The sequence below is a fragment of the Leucoraja erinacea genome, chromosome 4 (genome assembly GCF_028641065.1).
Source record: "Leucoraja erinacea ecotype New England chromosome 4, Leri_hhj_1, whole genome shotgun sequence".
NCBI lineage: Eukaryota > Metazoa > Chordata > Chondrichthyes > Rajiformes > Rajidae > Leucoraja > Leucoraja erinaceus.
Window position 1 is genome coordinate 54,478,872 of NC_073380.1, and position 18,957 is coordinate 54,497,828.

General features: G+C 49.0%; 1 protein-coding gene and 1 non-coding gene across 2 annotated transcripts in view; both read right to left on the reverse strand.

The window, feature by feature from the left end:
* The window catches only part of LOC129696422 (desmocollin-3-like), a 34,976-nt gene extending 30,510 nt beyond the window's left edge, over positions 1 to 4,466 (reverse strand). Inside the window, exon 1 of the mRNA XM_055634303.1 lies at positions 4,068 to 4,466. Within this exon, the coding sequence (XP_055490278.1) occupies positions 4,068 to 4,115 (48 nt within the window). The 5' untranslated portion in view covers positions 4,116 to 4,466. The remainder of the gene's footprint in view (positions 1 to 4,067) is intronic.
* A 13,707-nt stretch (positions 4,467 to 18,173) lies between these two features.
* On the reverse strand, positions 18,174 to 18,366 carry LOC129696832 (U2 spliceosomal RNA). Its single transcript, XR_008723413.1, has one exon. It is a non-coding gene; the product is annotated as a U2 spliceosomal RNA (small nuclear RNA).
* Between the last annotated feature and the right edge of the window lie 591 nt (positions 18,367 to 18,957).

The following is an 18,957-nucleotide window of genomic DNA, read 5'->3' on the forward strand; positions in this document are numbered from 1 at the left end:
AGAGCTACTATGCATTGCATATTTTGCTTTAGCTACAGATTTGGGATTTTGTTTTGGAAAGAGATATGGTTATTGATTAATTGAATTTGTGAATATTATATTTATCTGCAATTATGCTTATAGACATGTTAGGCTGTTACAAGTAAGAATTTCCTTGTTCCTTTGCGTAATTTATGACAATTAAACACTCTTGAGCCTTGACAAAGCCTCATAACTAAGTTAATTTTTAAAACGTTTGACTACTTGACTGGGTGGCACGGTGACAGTGGTAGAGTTTCTGCCTCAGTACCGGAAACCCAGGCTCAATCTTGACTACGGGGGCTGTCGGTATAGAGTTTGTATGTTCTCCCAGTGACTGCGTGGGTTTTCTCCTGGTGCTCTAGTTTCCTCCCACATCCCAAAGACTTGCTGGTCTGTAGGTTAATTGGCTCTCTGTAAAATTGTCCCTTGTGTGTAGGTAGTGGATGAGAAAGTGGGATAACATAGAACTAGAGTGAACAGGTGATCAATGATTGGCATAGACACGGTGGACAGAAGGGCCTTTTTCCATGTTGTATCTCTAAACTAAACACCTGCTATAGGGTAGCACAGCATCAGTGTTGCTGCCTTACTGCACCAGAGAATAGGTCCCAATACCAGGTGTCAGAGGGTTATGGGGAGAAGGCAGGAGATGGGGTTAAGAGGGAAAGATAGATCAACCATGATTGAATGGCAGAGCAGACTTGATGGGCCAAATGGCCTGATTCTGCTCCAATCACTTATGAAGACCCAGGTTCTATCTTGACTATGGGTGCTGTCTGTACATAGTTTGTACATCCCCCCCGTGACTGCATGGGTTTTCTCCGGGTGCTCCGGTTTCCTCCCACATTCCAAAGACATGCAGAATTGTAGCTTAATTGGCTTCTGTAAATTGTCCCGAGTGTGTATGATAGAACTAGTGTACGGGTAATTGTTGATCAGCATGGACTCGTTGGGTCATAGGTCAAATCATCTTTCAACCCTCTATCTCTAAAGTAAAACTAAACTATAACTCAACACAGAGAACATGTGGGGAAGTTTCATGTAGCAAATATATCAATGGTAAATTAAAATGCGATGCGGATTATGAAACAAATAAAATTGTTCAACTATACAATTGTACAGCACAGGCTCTTCAGCCCACAATGTCCATGCCAAACATGATGCCAAGATATACTAATCCCATCTGCCTGCACGTGATCCATACCCGACCATATCCATAGATCAGTACAGCACAGGAACAGGCCCTTCAGCCAACAACATGGCGGCAAGTTAAATGAATCTCCTCTGCCTGCCCCTGATCCATACCCCTCAATCTCTGCATGTCCATGTGCCCATCTGAAAACCTCCTAAACGCCACATTCACATCTGCCTCCGCCACCACCTCTGACAGTGCGTTCCAGATACCCACCACTCTCTCTGTAAAAATACATGCCCCGCACATCTCATTTCAACCGGCCCCATCACCTTAAACCTATGCCTTTGGTCAGTACAAGTTTCCCCAATCCATACCAAGTCATCCTTCAATTTTTGTTTTTCTAAAAGACTCATCGAGACTGAGTGATAAAACATGGAAAAGGCCCTATGGCCTAACTTGCCCACACCAGACAAAAGTCCCAGTTACATTAGTCCCACCTGCCTGCATTTGGTCCATAACCCTCCAAAACCAACCTATCCATGTACTTGTCTAAATGTTTCTGAAACATTGGGAAAGTCCCAGCCTCAACTACCTCTTCTGGCAGTTTGTTCCATACACCCACCACTCTTGGTGTGAAAACATTACTCCTCAGATTTCTATTAAATCGTTTCCCCTTCACTTTAAACCCATGTCCTCTGGGTTCTCAATTTCCATACTATGGGTAAGAGACACTGTGCATCTACCCGATCTATTCCTCTTGTGATTTTATACACATGTGCGTTAACATTTCCATTGAGGCAATAGACCAACAATATTTACATTTCAGGACTTTTAAAAAAAGTATTCAGATATAGAAACGTTTCACACCCTAGATGAGGCCACAGTTGAAATGCGGAAGAGGTTGAACACGGAGACAAGATACAGAAAGAACAGTTTAAACAAGTCAAAACAAAGTTTGTTTAAAATTTTGGCAGTGTTCAAATGCCAAAACAAAACATCCCTGCATCAAACCTCTGATCCACACTTACACTTCAATGTAGATGACATTAGGTCACAGGAAAACTCACGAGTGAAATTTACAAAGAAAGTAAACTTCAACGCGCTTGTTTTTGAAGCAGAAATGTGAACAACTTTCAGGGAATTTCCCGAGAGTGTCGATGGAGCCCGTGGTCGATGGAACCCTCGGCATGGGCTTGGGTCGGCGCGCAAAGGTGTCAGGAGGGGACTCAGTGGCGATCGTGGAGGAGGTCAGCGCAGCATCGATGAGGGCGCCGGACAGGGTCGCCAGTCATTTAGGGTGCCGACGGTCGGGGATAGCCCACGTAGGGGTCGGGGAACCCACCACCAGGAATAAAAGAGGGCCCGGAGTGACAGGGACCGCCGTGGGGGGGGTGGGGGGGGGGGGGGGGGGGGGGGGGGGGGGGGGGAAGATCAAGGATGGACCTGGTGCAGGATACTTTGCAACTTAGTCAGCGCCCTTCATGTGGCAACTATTTGCAAGCAAAGAATTTCACTGTGACTCGTCACATGTGATAGTAAAACATTCAGTTCAATTACACTGGAATGAGCTGCCAGAGGAGGTAGCTCAGGCTGGGATTATTGCAATATTCAAGAAACATTTAGATGGGTACATGAATAGGACAGGTCTAGAGGGATATGGGCCAAGCGCTGGCAGGTGGGACTAGTATAGAAGGGTCGGTGTGGGTAAGTTGGGCCAATGGGCATGTTTTCATGACTGATCTCAAGTTCCGAAAACATGTTGGGATATAGAGCAGAATGGATTGTACAAATATTAACTGCAAGACAGCTTAATAAGTAACTTTATCACGCCATGGAATGAATTTTGCAACATACCCCTGTGAAACTTGATCTTTGCTTAAAGGAATGTTCAAAACAATCATATAATTGCACCTTTAATGCAAGGGGGAGGGGCTCCCTAACCTAACAGTAGAAGCTAGAAACAAGAAGCTATAGAGGCTGGTTAATACATAAAAGGACACAAGGTTCTGGACTAACTCAGCGGGTCAGGCAGCATCCCTGGTGAACATGGGTAGATGTTTTGAGCGGAGATTCTTTTTCAGAAGATAATCGTAAATTAGAAGGTAATAGTTTTAAAGAAAACACTAACAGCTGTTTGACGCAACTATTTTACCCATGATAGGAAAATCAAGAGCCAGAAGACATATGTTTAAAAGCAAGAGGGGAAAAGATTTAATAGGAACGCGAGGGACAACATTTGCCACACAGAGGATGATGGGTGTATGGAACAAGCTGCTCGATGAGGCAGGTACTGCAATAACTTTTAAAGAGTTGGATAGGTACATGAATAGGAAAGTATTGGAGGGATATGGACCAAACACAGGCATATGGGACTAGTGTAGACGGGGCATCTTGGTCGGCATGGACGAGCGGGGCCGAAGGGCCTGCCCCTGCTGTATGACAATTAAATTAGGCATCTCGACAGCACTGAATCGTCATTATCATCTTTTAATATACAAGTATGTTTTGCAACATACGAGGAATTTCATTTGCCATACAGCCATACCAATAAAAAGCAACAGAAAACACAAAATACATTTTAACATGAACATCCACCACAGTGACTCCACATTCCTCACTGTGATGAAAGGCGAAAAAAAGGTAAAAATGTAAATATGTGCAAATAAAAAGACACGAACTCCTAACTCAGCGGGCCAGGCAGCGTCTGATTAGACGAGTTACTCCAACACATTGTTTGTAAACCAGCATCTACAGTTCCTTGTTTCTACCTTTTGGAGCAAATATCCGTCTCTGTTTAAGAAATTGCTGTTCGGTGTTCGTTCCCGAAGAGGGAACCACATCTCACACAAGGTGCGGGTGTAACACAGAGAGAGAGAGAGGGAGGTTGTGAGGGAGGGGTGTTCAGTCTTACCAGAAGCAGCGAGGCAAGGGCAGCGATCCGCCCGGCGTGTCCACACATCGTTCCCCGAGTCCCGCGGCGATGCTACTAAAGGCTCTCCGTTCTCCTGCAGCCGGTCTAGAGAACAGCGTGTAAACTTGCCCCTTGCTGTGTGCGTGTGCGTGAAAACAAAACTCACTTGCAAAGTCTCTGAGAGTAGATTCTGTGCACACAATAAACAAAACACAGTGCCTGTAAAAGTCTCAGAGTGTGCAAAGTTTGGAGATGAGAGAGAGATGTGAAAAGAGCGTGCCCAGCCTCGGGTTACAACAGCTTTCTGCTCTCGCTGTTCCGCAGACAGTTCCCCAATACTTCTGCACTGCCCGGTACCACCGCAGTCTCTGAGTTTCAAAGTATACTTCACCCAAGACAGCCCAGTTCTATACGCCCTTTCCTGGCGCGACGCCACACCTCCCCGCCCTGTCGCACTCAAAGTCACGCTTCCCCGCCCTGTAATCGATTCACCTGGACCCGACGCCACACCTCCCCGCCCTGGAATAGACTCACCTGGAGTTGCATTATAGCTCAGCCTCACCTGCACTGGGCCCCACCCCCTGACACTCAACTGCACTGGGCCCCACCCCCTGACACTCACCTGTCCCAGATTCATAAATTCATCAATTATAGGAGCAGAATTAGGTCATTCAGGTCTACTATGCCATTCAATCATGGCTGATCTATCTCTCCTTCCTGACCCTATTCTCTTGTCTTTTCACCATAACCACTAACGCCGAGCCTATCTATCTCTGCTTTAAAAAATATCTATTGAATTGGCCTCCACATCCTCCTGTGGCAATAAATTCCTTGATCAATTTTCTGGCTTTACCTTGCACTAAACATTATTCCCTTATCGTGTATCTATACACTGTAAATGGCTCAATTGTAATCATGTATTGTCTTTCTGCTGACTGGAGAGCATGCAACAAAAGATTTTCACTGTTCCTCGATACACGTGACAATAAAGTAAAATAAATGCTAGCATTGCACCCTCCTCTCTCTCACCTTTACCTCTCACAAGCCCCACCCCCAGACACTTACCTGGACCAAGCTTCACCTCCTCACCCTTACCTGCCTGCACCCTTCTCACCCTCACCTGTCCACACCCCACCCCGTCTCACCCCTACCCATCTGGACCCCACCCATATCTCAGAGAAGGGTCCTGACTGAAAACATTGACCACCACCCCCCCCCCCCCCCCCCCACCACCACCACCCCCCCCCCCGTTCCCCCTCCCCCCCGTCCCCCTTTCCCCCCCTCCCCCCCTCCCCTCCACCTCCTCTCCCCCCTCTTCCCTCTCCCCCCCCCCCCCCCCCCCCCCCCCCCCCCCCCCCCCCCCCACCCCCCCCCCCCCCCCCCCCCCCCCCCCCCCCCCCCTTCCCCCCCTTCCCCTCCCCTTCCCCCTTCCCCTTCCCCCACCTTTTCCCCCCTCCCCCCCCCCCCATGTACTGCTTGACCCGCTGAGTTCTTGTAGCTGTTTATTGTTTTCCCCCACGTCCTACCTCAGCTGGGCCTCTCTCGTGTAAGCCACACTTACCTCTATTCGCTGCCACCTCCCCCTCCCCCCTCAACCTTGTATCAGGTATAGGTGGGGCCCTGGCGAGTGTTTACTGAAATCCAGTCTCCATGGTATTAGCATGACTGAATGAGTCACAGTGACAAGCTGATGACTGGTAAACCAGCCATACCTGGATGGTTTCTCTGCGTGTCTGAATGAAACCAAGAGCAGTGACTTAACGAGATCTCACACAGCTTTATTTGTTTACAACACAGAAGTATACAGCTCATGAACATGCCCTTCAGCCCACAATGTCTGTGCCGAACATATTGCCAAGTTAAATTAATCAGTCTGAAGAAGGGTCCCCATTCCATACTTCACCAATTCATGTTCTACAGGGATGCTTCCTGGTCCGCCGTGTTATTCCAGCACATTGTGTTTAAGAAGGAACTGCAGATGCTGGAAAATCGAAGGTAGACAAAAATGCTGGAGAAACTCAGCGTGTGAGGCAGCATTTATGGAGCGAACGAGATAGGCAATGTTTTGGGTCGAGGCCAACCTCACATCAGTCTGAAGAAGGGTCTCGACCCGAAAAGTTGCCTATTTCCTTCACTCCATAGGTGCTGCCTCACCCGCTGAGTTTCTCCAGCATTTTTGTCTACCAGCAAGAACAAAAACAAGAGCAGTTCCTTGTTTCTACATCTTAAATTAATCTCGTCTGCCTGCTTGTGATCCATCTCCCTCCATTTCCATGTGTCTCTCCAAAACCCTTTTCAATGCTACTATCCAATTTCCAAACAAGGGCGGCACAGTGGAGCAGTGGTAGAGTTGCTGCCTCACAGCACCAGAGACATGGGTTCGATCCTGACTAGGGGTGCTGTCCGTAAGGAGTTTGTAGGTTCTCCCTGTGACCGAATGGGTTTCCTCCAGGGGTACACCGGTTTCCTCTCACACTCTAATGACGTGCATTTTTGTAGGTTAATCGGTTTCTGTATATTGCCCCTTGTGTGTAGGATAGAACTGATGTATAGGTGATCACTGGTCAGCCTGGACCCAGTGGGCCGAAGGGCCTGTTTACACACTGTATCTCTAAACTAAACTAAATTTACCTCCACCTGGTAGCATGTTTCAAGCATCCACAACACTGTGTAAAAAGTCTGAAGAAGGGTTTTGGCCCGAAACATTGCCTATTTCCTTCACTCCATAGATGCTGCTGCACCCTCTGAGTTTCCCCAGCATTTTTGTTTACCTGTGTAAAAAAAACATTGCTCCTCTCAGCTTCAAGCTGTGTCCTCAAGTCTTTGACTTTTCCATTCTGGAAAGAAGACTCTGTCTACCCTATCTATGCCTCTCATAATTTTATTATGCTTCCTGACCTGCCGTGTTCCTCCAGCACTTTCTTTTTTTGCTGGGGATTCCAGCATCTTCAATTCCATGTGTCTCCAACGTTAGCATAAAGCCTTCTGTCTGAAGAAGGGATCCCAGCCTGATGCGTCTGAGCCCACCCATGACTTCAGAGATTATGTGTTCGGCACGGACTAGAAGGGTCGAGATGGCCTGTTTCCGTGCTGTAATTGTTATATGGTTATATGGTTCATAGACAAGAAGGATCCCAGCCTGAAGCGTTGCCCACCCATGACCTTCAGAGATGTTGTCTGACACACTGATTTACTCTAGCACTTGTTCGTAACAATGAGTTCATAAGTTATACCTGTACTAGGATACACACAAAAGGATGGACTCAGGGGTTCAGACAGCATCTTGGGACCCTTCTCAAGACCCTTCTCCAGACCATAAGTCACAGGAGCAGAAGTAGGCCATTCAGCTCATCGAGTCTACTCCAACATTCAATAGTGGCTGATCTATCTTTCCCTCTCAACTCCATTCTCCTGCCTTCTCTCCATAACCCTTGACACCCGTACTAATCAAGAACCTGTCAATCTCTGTCTTAGAAAATACCCATTGATGGCCTTCACAGCCGTCTGTGGCAATGAATTCCACAGATTCACCACCGTCTGGCTAAATAAATTCTTCTTTATCTCCTTTCTAAAGGGACGTTCCGTTGATTCTGAGCCTGTGGCTCTCTGGTCCTAGACACTCTCGCTAGTGGAAACATCTGCTCCACATCCACTCTATCCAGGCCTTTCACTTGTAGATTATTGCAAGAAAGTCCACAGTTCCCCAGACTGGTTGTTCGAGTTTGCCACATGAAACCTGGTCTTTGGCTTACCCCTACCACAGTTACCCAATCTGAGGTGAGATTAATGCTTCTCACCAGCATGGTGGATGAAAGGAATGTGAGAAGGAATTAGGGTGTGGTTGCTTTTATATTTCAACTGACGTTAAATTGACAAGCCGTCTAAATGATGTGAAAGATATAGCCCCAAAATTTCTGAAATGTAACCCTGATGTCCTGAGGATAAAATCCGAGATCATTGACAGCCATGTTTCTCATGTTACATCGAGAGATATCGCAACATCTCGCTGGTTATGACGGGGTCACAGGTAGGTAAGGTGGTCAAAAAGGCTTTTGGCACATTGGCCTTCATCAGTATTGAGTGTAGAAGTTGGGAGGTCATGTTGCAGTTATACAAGACATTGGTGAGGCCGCATTCAGAGTATTGTGTTCAGATCTGGGCACCATGTTATAGGAAAGATGTTGTCCAGCTGGAAAGGTTGTAGAGAGGATTTACGAGGATGTTGCCAGGATGCAAGGGTCTGAGCTATAGGGAGAGGTTGAGCGGGCTGGGAGAGCATTCCCTGTCATCCTGCTCCATTTCCCTCCTTCGTACACTCACCTCCCATCCCTTACCCCCGTCCCTGTCCACCCACGTCTCTCCCTCAGGCATTGGGGGTCGGTGGGGGCGACTGGTTGTTGGCGAGTTTGCCACATGTGTCCTATTTCTTTTTTTTACCCCTTTTTCAGTGTACCCAATCTTTAGTGAGATTCATGCTTCTCTTGTGTGGGGGGGGGCATGGTGGATGAAAGGGATGTGCTTTCGGTCACCTAGGGTGTGGCTGCTTTTCCATTTCAACTGACGTTAAATTGCCTAACGCTAAATGGATTGGAAACTGCCTTTCACGGAGTAGGGGCGGAGCTTCAGCAGCGGGTGCAGCCCGGACTTTCCATCGCGGAGCTGGGCGATCCCTTGCCGGGAGTCGCCTGAGAGGAGCGCTCCGATCGCTGGCCCGCAGACTGTTACATCCTGAAGCCGGGGTCTACTTCCAGCCGCAGGCTTGGGGTGGACTTTCCATCCGGAGCTCCAAGCCGCGGAGTGTGTTATGGCCCCGACCACGGGTGAACAAGGAGGAGGACTGGCTGAACGTTGTGCCTTCCACCACAGTGAAGAATGCTGTGGTGGATGTTTGTGTTAAATTTTATTGTGTATTGTGTGTTCTTTTTAAGTGTATCGCTGCTGGCAAATTCGGGTGCATGTGACGAATAAAAATGACTTTGACTTTGGCTACATTTCACTCTCTCCTTATCTCCTTTTCAACTCTAACCGTTGTCACTTAATCCACCCATATCACAATTAATTCCCCCTCATCTGCATCCACCTATCACTTGCCAGGCTATGTCACACGCCCTCCTCTTTTTTCCAGCTTTCTCCTCCCGACTCCATTAGTCTGAAGAAGGGCTCCATACTGAAACATCGTCTGTCTATTCCCTCTGCAGATGCTGCCTGATCCATTGAGTTCATTCAGCACTTCGTGTCTTGCTATAGGTTTAAGGCGAGAGGAGAAAGATTTAAAAGAGAGGGTCAATATCTTCACACGGAGGGTGGTAGGTATATGGAACAAGCTGCCAGAGGAAGTAGTTGAGATAGGTAAATATATATAGGTCTATATAATTAAAAGTCTCATCTTGACCTGTTTGTGCTGTACTTTGATTTTAGAAAAAACGCTACCACGGTTGGCTGTGATTTTTGGCCATCTTACTCACAGTCCCCCTCCGCTGATCAGGCCCTGAGGATTTTTCCCAGCCCCCATTGGCCAGCAATATTGGAATAGGTGGAATATTACGTTGGGGGACCAGCCCTCCTGTGTGAAGCTGGAAGCCAAAGGGTCCCTCTTAGTCTAGTAACATATAGAAGACTTGGGACATTAGGACGTTTGACATGTCCCCAACAACCCTCACCAACTTCTGCAGATGTGTCGTACAATGCATCGGGATGCATCAGAGCATGGTTTGAGAACAGTTCCATTTAAAAAATTGCAGATAATTGTGGATGAAGCCCAGACCATCACACAAACCAACCTCTCTTCCATTGACTCCATATATATTTCATGTTGCGTCGGCAAGGCCACCAGCATAATAAAGGACCAGTCTCTCATCGGTCACCTCCCCTCTCTCATCAGGAAAGAGGTACAGATGTTTGAAAATGCACACCTACAGATTCAGGGACAATTTCTTCCCAGCTATTATCAGGCAACCGAACCGTCCTCTCATTAGCTTGAATGCTGACCTAACCTCCCAGATACTTCATTGGAGATCTTTGAACTATCTCTAAGCACATTATATCAGACTACACAGTTACATCTTTGCACTAAATGTTGTACCCTTTATCATTTATGTATACACTCTGCATGACTTGAGTGTATTCATGTGTCATCTTTTTTTGACTGGATAACTTGTTACGCGTTACAGTAATAAATGAAACTAAGCTAAAACAGATATGTATAGGAAGGAACTGCAGCTGCTGGTTTACACCAAAGATAGACACAAAATGCTGGAGTAACTCAGCGGGTCAGGCAGCATTTCTGGAGATCAGGAATAGGTGACGTTTCTGGTCGAGACCCTTGAGGGTGTGTCTGGGGGCTGAGGGACTCCACTCAGCGGCCAGCAGCCACGGCACCTCACAGCACCTCCCGACTCCACTCAGCGGCTTCCCCGACTCCACTCAGCGGCTTCCCCAACCACACAGTGGCTTTCTCGACCACCCAGTGGCTTCCCCGACTCCACTCTTGTGGACTCAATCAGCATGGCTTGTGGACTCATCCCGCCTCCAGGATTTTATTGTCCTCGCCCCCGGAAGGGGCGTTTCCTTCATGACTGACAGGCAAGGAGACCAATCCGCTGATCTCACGATCTTTTTAACCTTCATAACTTTTGTAATATTCCACTGATTGGAACAAATCTTGATGCACTTGGAGCAGAGAGGAACGGTGAGTAAGGTGGTGAAAAATCTTAGGAATATAGGGTACCGCCTATGTGTAAATTTAAAAACACCGCAAACCGGTAGAGGACAAGATGAGAGTTTTAGTTATAGTATAGATATAGATAGATAGAAAATATAGATAGATGGGAGTAGCTAAATTATAAATCCTGGTCAGTATGGATGAGTTGGGCTGAAGGGCCTGTTTCCGTGCTGTATGACTATCTATATTACTAAAAGTCTGATCTTGACCACTTCCTCTTGTTCTGTAAAGTGATTTGTAGGACTGGATGTTACAATCCCTAAGGTTCTTCACCACAACTAACACCCGGTATTCTTCGGGGTGACCACTACGTGAATTTGCTACCAATCAGACACATCTTCAGTTGTGTACCTCAACATCACTGGGTGTTTCGATCTTTCATCACAAGATACCCTCAGTCGAGGCAGGCCCACCGCAGGGTGATCAGCCCTGGGTGTGTGACTTATGGTTAGCCTCTAGATGGTCACGTGGCAGCCCAGACAGCATCTTGTCTCTTCAGCCACAGCCAGTGACTGATCCATTCTGCTTTTTTCCTTCCATCTTCTTCTCTATTGCTGACTGTGGCTGGTTGGGCTCTTGACTCGTGTCCGTTGGTGGGACAGTACTTGCTTGAGCTTCGCCTGGGGTGCTGATACCCTGTGGACTGTGGTGTTTTTTTGGGGTTTTTTTTTTTTAATATTTTTTATTAGAAGTACAATAATGTAGTACATAAGTACCTAATACATAATGAGATATTACAGTTCCTGTACAGCTTCTTGTTTCAAATTTAACAGAATAGAGCAGAAAGTGAGACAAGCCAAGATAGAGAAGAAAAGAGTATCATAAACCGTGGTGATAGTGTTAGATCGTGAGATAGTAAAGAAAGCCTGAAGAAAAGTTAGAAGGGGATAGAGTGGAAAAAAGAGAAGAGAAAAAGAAAGATAGAGAGAAAGAAAGGAAATAAAAATAAAGAGATTGAAAGAGAAATAATGGTGGACTGTGCCACTGGACATCACTCGACTGATTTGGCCTACCACTTAGAAGGTAATGGTCAATTCGAGGCCCCACACCAAGCTCTCCCAGGCACTTTTCCCTGCCCTGGATGGTACAATCCCTAAGGTTCTTCACCACAACTGACACCCGGTATTCTTGGGGTAAGCACTAGGTGATTTTGCTACCAATCAGAAACATCTTCAGTTGTATATTGATTTTAGAAAAAATGCTGCCATTTACGGCTGTGATTTTTGGCCATCTTATTCAGAGTTTCCCTCCGCTGCGCAGGACAAGAGGAATTTTCCCATCCATGTGTTGCCTTTGGTTTGGAAATGCTAAAGCCGTGTTGCCTTTGGTTTGGAAATGCTAACGCTGTGTTGCCTTTTGTTTGGAAATGCTAAGGCTGTGTTGCCTTTGGTATGGAAATACTAAAGCTGTGTTGCCTAATTAAAGTTGCCTTGCCTAATTAAAGTTGCCTTGCCTGATTAAAGTTGCCTTGCCTAATTAAAGGTGCCTTGGCTAATTAAAGTTGTATTTTGAATGTACAGCAGCCTGGTAGTTTGCTCTCACGACCTGCTTTCTGAGAGATTCTGCTGTTGGTGGAAGACGTGCCTCTGATTTTGATAAGGAACAGGTTGTATCGAGCTTCATCTATTGCGGTCAGGGTGCTCGACTTGCTGTTTGTTGACCAAGGGAAGCAGTCTCGATGGGGCCGGCTCAAGTTCAAGTGAGTTTATTGTCATGTGTCCCTGTATAGGACAATGAAATTCTTGCTTTGCTTAAGCACACAGAAAAATAGTAGGCATTTACTACAAAACAGGTAAATGTGTCCATATACCATGATATAAATATATACACACATGAATAAATAATCTGGTAAAGTGCAAAAAACAGAAAGTGGTTGTTAATAATCAGAGTTTTGTCCAAGCCAGGTTTAATAGCCTGATGGCTGAGGGGAAGTAGCTATTCCTGAACCTGGTTGTTGCAGTCTTCAGGCTCCTGTACCTTCTACCTGAAGGTAGCAGGGAGATGAGTGTGTGGCCAGGATGGTGTGGGTCTTTGATGATACTGCCAGCCTTTTTGAGGCAGCGACTGCGATAAATCCCTTCGATGGAAGGAAGGTCAGAGCCGATGATGGACTGGGCAGTGTTTACTACTTTTTGTAGTCTTTTCCTCTCCAGGGCGCTCAAATTGCCGAACCAAGCCACGATGCAACCAATCAGCATGCTCTCGACTGTGCACCTGTAGAAGTTAGAGAGAGTCTTCCTTGACAATCCGATAATCTGCTTCACCATCAGGAACTACCTCTTGAGGTGACTCACCTGCTTCAGGCTTTTCAGCGTCTTGAACTCAATTGAAAGAGGAAAAAGAAAACAGAAAAGGAATGAAAAGTAAAATAAATCAACATTTTCATTTCCACAAAAAATGTCCCCCACACGTGCCACTCATGTGGCCCCCTGGCGTGGGATACCTTCCCTTAATTTAATTTGAGGGGCGTCTCCACCATACCGTGCCCCATATGTCCAGCAGCGGAAGGACCCTAGACTGTGGTCCTCCCCCACCGAGCCTTGGTGTTGGCTGCACATTCGGCAGCATTCCCTGACGGACATCTCGCTCTGCTGGGTGGTGAGCAACGCTCGAGCAGACCATAGAGCGTCTTTCACCGAGTTGATGACCCTCCAGCAGCACTCGATGTCAGTCTCTGAATGTGTCCCTGGGAACAGTCCGTAAATCATAGAGTCCTCTGTGACGGAGCTGTTCGGGATAAATCATTCCAGGGACCCTTGCATACCTCTCCAGACTCTTTTTGCAAACCCACACTCTGCAAAGAGGTGGGCAACCGTCTCCTCTCCACCGCAACCGTCCCGGGGGCAGCGTGAGCTGGTAGTGAGGTTCCGACGGTGCAGGAAGGATCTAACTGAGAGGGCTCCCCTCACCGCCAGCCAAGCCAGGGCAGTCTGCTCTGGGAACCACGCCACCGGATCCATCGAGTCCTTTCCCTGCAGTGCCTGCAGGACATTCCGTGCTGACCACTGCCCGATGGACTTGTGGTCAAAGGTGTTGGTCCAGAAGAAGCTTTCCATAGATGACAGATGGGGCGGCAATGTCCAGCTGACTGGCACATTGCGTGGCATCTGCGCCAGGCCCATCCTTCGCAACACCGGGGACAGGTAGAACCTCAGCAGGTAGTGACACTTAGTGCCCACGTGCCTTGGCTCTACACTCCGCCTGATGCAGCCACACACAAAGGTGGCCATCAGGATGAGGGCGACGTTGGGCACGCTTTTACCCCCGTTGTCTGCCGACTTGTACATTGTGACCCGTCGCACCCGGTCCATCCTCGACCCCCAGATGAACTGGAAGACGGCCCGGGTGATCCCCGTGGCGTAGGAGGGAGGGACAGGCCACACTTGTGCCAAGTACAGCAGCCCCGAGAGCACCTCACACCTGATGACCAAATTTTTCCCGGTTATGGAGAGGGAGCATTGCCTCCACAGCTCCAGCTTCCTCCCCACCTTGGCTATCCGCTCCAGCCAATTCTTGTTACTCGCCTCTGCCCCCCCGAACCAGATCCCCAGCACCTTCAAGAAGTCAGGCTTGATGGTGAAGGGGATGGAAGATCGGTCGGGCCAGTTGCCGAAGAGCATGGCCTCGCTCTTCCTGCGGTTCACCCTGGCTCCCGTGGCCGACTCAAACTGGTCGCAGATGCTGATCAATCTGCGGACCGACCTTGGATCCGAGCAGAAGACGGCGACATCATCCATGTACAGGGAGGTCTTGACTTGAATGCCCCCACTGCCTGGCAATGTCACTCCTCTTATGCTCGCATCCTTCCTGATGGACTCGGCAAAAGGTTCAATACAGCAGACAAACAAGACAGGAGAGAGAGGGCAACCCTGCCTGACTCCAGAACTTACAGGGAAACTGTCTGATTCCCACCCATTGATTTGGACTGCACTACTGATATTGGTGTAGAGCAGTTTGATCCAATTTCGGATTCCCTCCCCAAAACCCATTTTGGAGAGCACGTCCCTCATGTACGTGTGCGATATCCTGTCGAAGGCCTTCTCCTGGTCCAAGCTGACTAGGCAGGCATCCACCCATCTGTCCTGCACGTAGGCGATGGTATCTCTCAGCAGCGCTAGGCTGTCTGAGATTTTCCTGCCAGGTACAGCACAGGTTTGGTCAGGGTGGATTACCTGTCCCAGAGCAGACTTGACCTGGTTGGTGATGGCCTTAGACAGGATCTTGTAATCTACATTCAACAATGTTATGGGTCTCTAATTCTTTATATCCTTCCTCTCCCCCTTCTGCTTGTAGATTAGGGTAATGCTGCCCTTCCTCATGGAGTCTGACATGCTGCCGACTAGAAGCATGTCGTTGTACACTTCCAGCAGGTCCGGGCCCACCCAGTCCCACAGAGCCGAGTACAACTCGGCCGGTAAGCCATCGCTTCCGGGAGTTTTACTCGAGTCAAAGGAGCGGATGGAGCCAGTCAGCTCCTCTAGGGTCAGTGGTTGGTCCAGACTCTCCCGCTTGCTGTCCTCCAAGACCTCCATGATAGAGGACAGGAAGTTCTGGGAGGCGGTGCTGTCTGTGGCCTTTCTGTCAAACAAATCCGTGTAAAAGGATTTGCAGACCCTCAGCATGTCTGTCTGCGAGGATGCTACCGAGCCGTCCTCCTCCCTAAGGCTGTTGATCACAGAGCTCCCCCTGTGAACCTTATGGAAGAAGAAACGTGAGCACGTCTCATCCTGCTCCACATGGCGGACCCTAGATCGGAAGATGATCTTGGAGGATTCAGAGGTAAAGAGCCGAGCTTGCCGGTCCTTCACCTCTCTAAGTTCCTCCCTCACATCCACCCCCCTCGACTGCAGAAGGAGCAGTTGTTGCAAATCTGTCTGGAGTTGGCACAATTCCCTCTGACTCTGTCTTGCTTTCTGAACCCCTTTGGCTATGAAGAACCTCTTAATGTTCTCCTTGGTTGCATCCCACCAGAGTGTCGGGGAGTCAAAGAGGGGCCTCACAGTTCTCCAACATGCGTAGTCCCTCTTTAGCTCCTCAACGTTCTCTGGGGTCAACAGCTTCACGTTTAACTTCCACGTCCCTCTGCCTGCCTTCCGGTCCTCCTGTAGGTGACAGGAAGCCTGAAGGAGGCAGTGGTCAGAGAAGAACACCGGCGTGAGGTCAGTGTGTCTCACCGTGACAGCCTTCGTGGTGAAGACGAAGTCTATCCGGGATCGGGCTGAACCGTCCGATCTCGACCAGGTGAACCGCGGCTGTGACCCGCCTGCAGGGTCGCTGAAGGCATCGTGCAGCTTTGCATCTTTTACCATTTCCATCAGGAACTTGGACGTGAAGTCCAGTCTGTTGTCGGCACTGCCGGATCGTCCAGCCACATCAATGATGCAGTTGAAGTCACCGACCAGAACGAGCTGCCGGGATGTGGCCAACAGCACTGGGAGCTGCTGGAGAACGGCCAGCCGCTCGCTCTGCATGGGTGGGGCATACACATTTATCAGCCGGAGCGGAGGACCACGGTACATTACATCCACCACGAGGAGACGCCCCACAACCACCTCCCTGACCTCAGTGATGGCGAAGTTCCCTCCCCGCAGCAAGATCCCCAGGCCGGAAGTACGACAGTCATTGCCCCCCGACCACACCGACAGTCCGTGGGGCCACCATCACGACCACCTCCGATATCAGCGGAGGTGTGGCAACCCGCTCTCCTGGAGAAAGGTCACATCTGCCTTGACCTTGGCCAGGTACTGTAAGGCATTAACACATCGCGCAGTGCTCTTCACACTGCGCACGTTTAAGGATGCCAGTTTCAGCTCCATTAGAGTCACTGACCATTTTCATGTTCCCTCATGCCCACCGCTTCAGTGAATTGGCGCACCTTTCCTGAGCTCAGGTACCCGCCCTCCTCAACGAGTTGGGTTTCCCGTGTCATAACCAGAGGTGTCGTTGGGGGGGGGGGGGGGCTGCTCGTTTTACCCCCTTCTGGGTGCGCCGCTTCCCGCGTCTCTCGTGGCTGGGGAACGGTGACAAACTTACTGCTCCCGGTTGCCCGGAGCTGGGGCCCAACGGCCCTGCACTGCTCCCGATGCGCTGGAGCTTGGCCCCATCGACTGCTGCGATGATCCCGGTCTCCAGGGCCTGGGGCCCAACGGCTGCTGTACTGCTCCCGATGTCCTGGGACTGGAGCCCCTCGACCACTGCTCTGCTCCTGATGTCCTGGGGCTGGGACCCCTCGACCGCTGCTCTGCTCTCGGTCTCCTGGTGCTGGTGGACAATCGGCATGGACCTTCTTCTTTCCTCCCCGGTTTTTTTCTTGTGGGGTTTCCCGTTCACCTCATCCTCCGACGAGGAGAGGTTGCTGCCTTCCGTCAGGGAGAGAGACTGTTTTTTTGGGGTTTTTTTGGGCTTGCCAACCCCTTCTGGCCTCTGCTCCTTGTGACCCTTTTGGTGTTTTCCGTGCTTCACCATCGTCCAATTCTGCTCTCCCCCCTCCTCCTCCATCGACTCTCCCTCCTGGGCTTGGTGCTGGAGTTCTTCTGGCACTTGAGGGCTCGAGGTGGTTGGGCTGTCCCCATCCCTGTTTCCCCTTTCTGCTGGGGGCTTGGCAGTGGTAGTGGGTGTCTCACCTGCCCTGGGGGTGCTGGAAACCGCCCCTCTTGTTGCCTGTGCATACGAGCAGGCTCTTTTTGGGCAGGCCCTGTAAAGGTGGCCTCCCTCCCCACACAGGTTGCAGTTCTTGCTGGCCTGACAGTCTTTGGTCTCGTGGCCCTCCGTTTTGCAGTTTTTGCAGACCACTGCAGTGCATTGGGCCACCACATGCCCAGGTTTGTTACATTTTCTGCATAGTCTGGGCTGCCCCACGTAACTCAGATAGCCTCTGTTCCCTCCAATTGCGAAAACCGAGGGAGGGTGGAGGAGAGCTCCTTCCTTGTCCACCCTCAGCTTTACCTTGACCTGCCGCTTGCTCGTCCAAATCCCATGCAGGTCCTTCACGTCCACGCAGTTCCCTGCTCCGTCGACGTAGCGGGCAAGGAAGGTGAGGACATCCACTACGGGCACATGTGGGTTGAACATGTGCACCGTGATCATCCTTTCTTTTTGGTTTGGGAGGGTGAAGAGCGGCTGTACTTTCAGCAAGGACATCGGAGCTTCGTTCCCCTTCTCCTGGAGATCTTTCATGAACTTTTGCCATCCCATCGGAAGCACAAAGGTGACATCGAAATATCCATTACCCGGGAAGTCCTGGAGGCAGTAGATATCTCTGGGCTCAAACTTGCAGGTCTCCAGCAAGACCTTCTTCACAAACGTATCTCGACTGAAGGGCATCCCCTCGCTGAGGTCCTTCACACTAATCCTCAGGGTATTGCGGATACCCTGTCCACTCGCTCCAATTGCAGCTGCCATTGCTACGATGTTACACCGCAATCTGCAGCTCTTGTCCTTAATGGACCGCCAGGACTGCTCTAACAAGAACAGATAGCCCTTTCACTGTTCTGATAAGAACAGATGTTCTCTTTTACCACTGAATCTGATAAGAACAGATACTACACTTGATCTTAGCCTAAAAGGCCGAGAAACGATGTGCAGGTAGATGGGATGGCAAGTCAGCAAATTATCAAATTAGTGTTCATTATAGCACAGTGCCTACAGTGCATGTCCACACAAAACACTTTTGCGTATGAATGTGCAGGGGGCTCTATTCAGATTTTAGATCTTACCTTTCAGTTCCAGTTGATTCACAATGTTTCAATCAGTAGAAGTACTCTTAGCCATGATGTGTGCTCCCTGCCTAGCTAGCCTGAATCAAAGCATGTGATTGGCCAATTGGAGTCTGACAATGTTAAACTTGCTTTGATTGGACTAAAGCTACTCTAAACATTTTAGGTTTTTCTCAAATTTATTAAAAGTGTGCAGGTTTTGTTCTTGACGAATTTCAGGGATGATTTATATAATATTTTTACACATTATGTTAAAATTTTGTGTTGTTCCATGAGTTGGGTCACAAAAAAGCTCCTCTGCCCACAGCCTACTACTCTCAGCAAAAGACCCTGGGTGTTTACCCAATCTATTCCTCTCATGATTTTGTAAAATCATCCCTATTCCTCGTAAATCCTCTCTGCACTCTTAGATAGACTCAAAATGCTGGAAACTGGACGGTTTGAGTCGAGACCC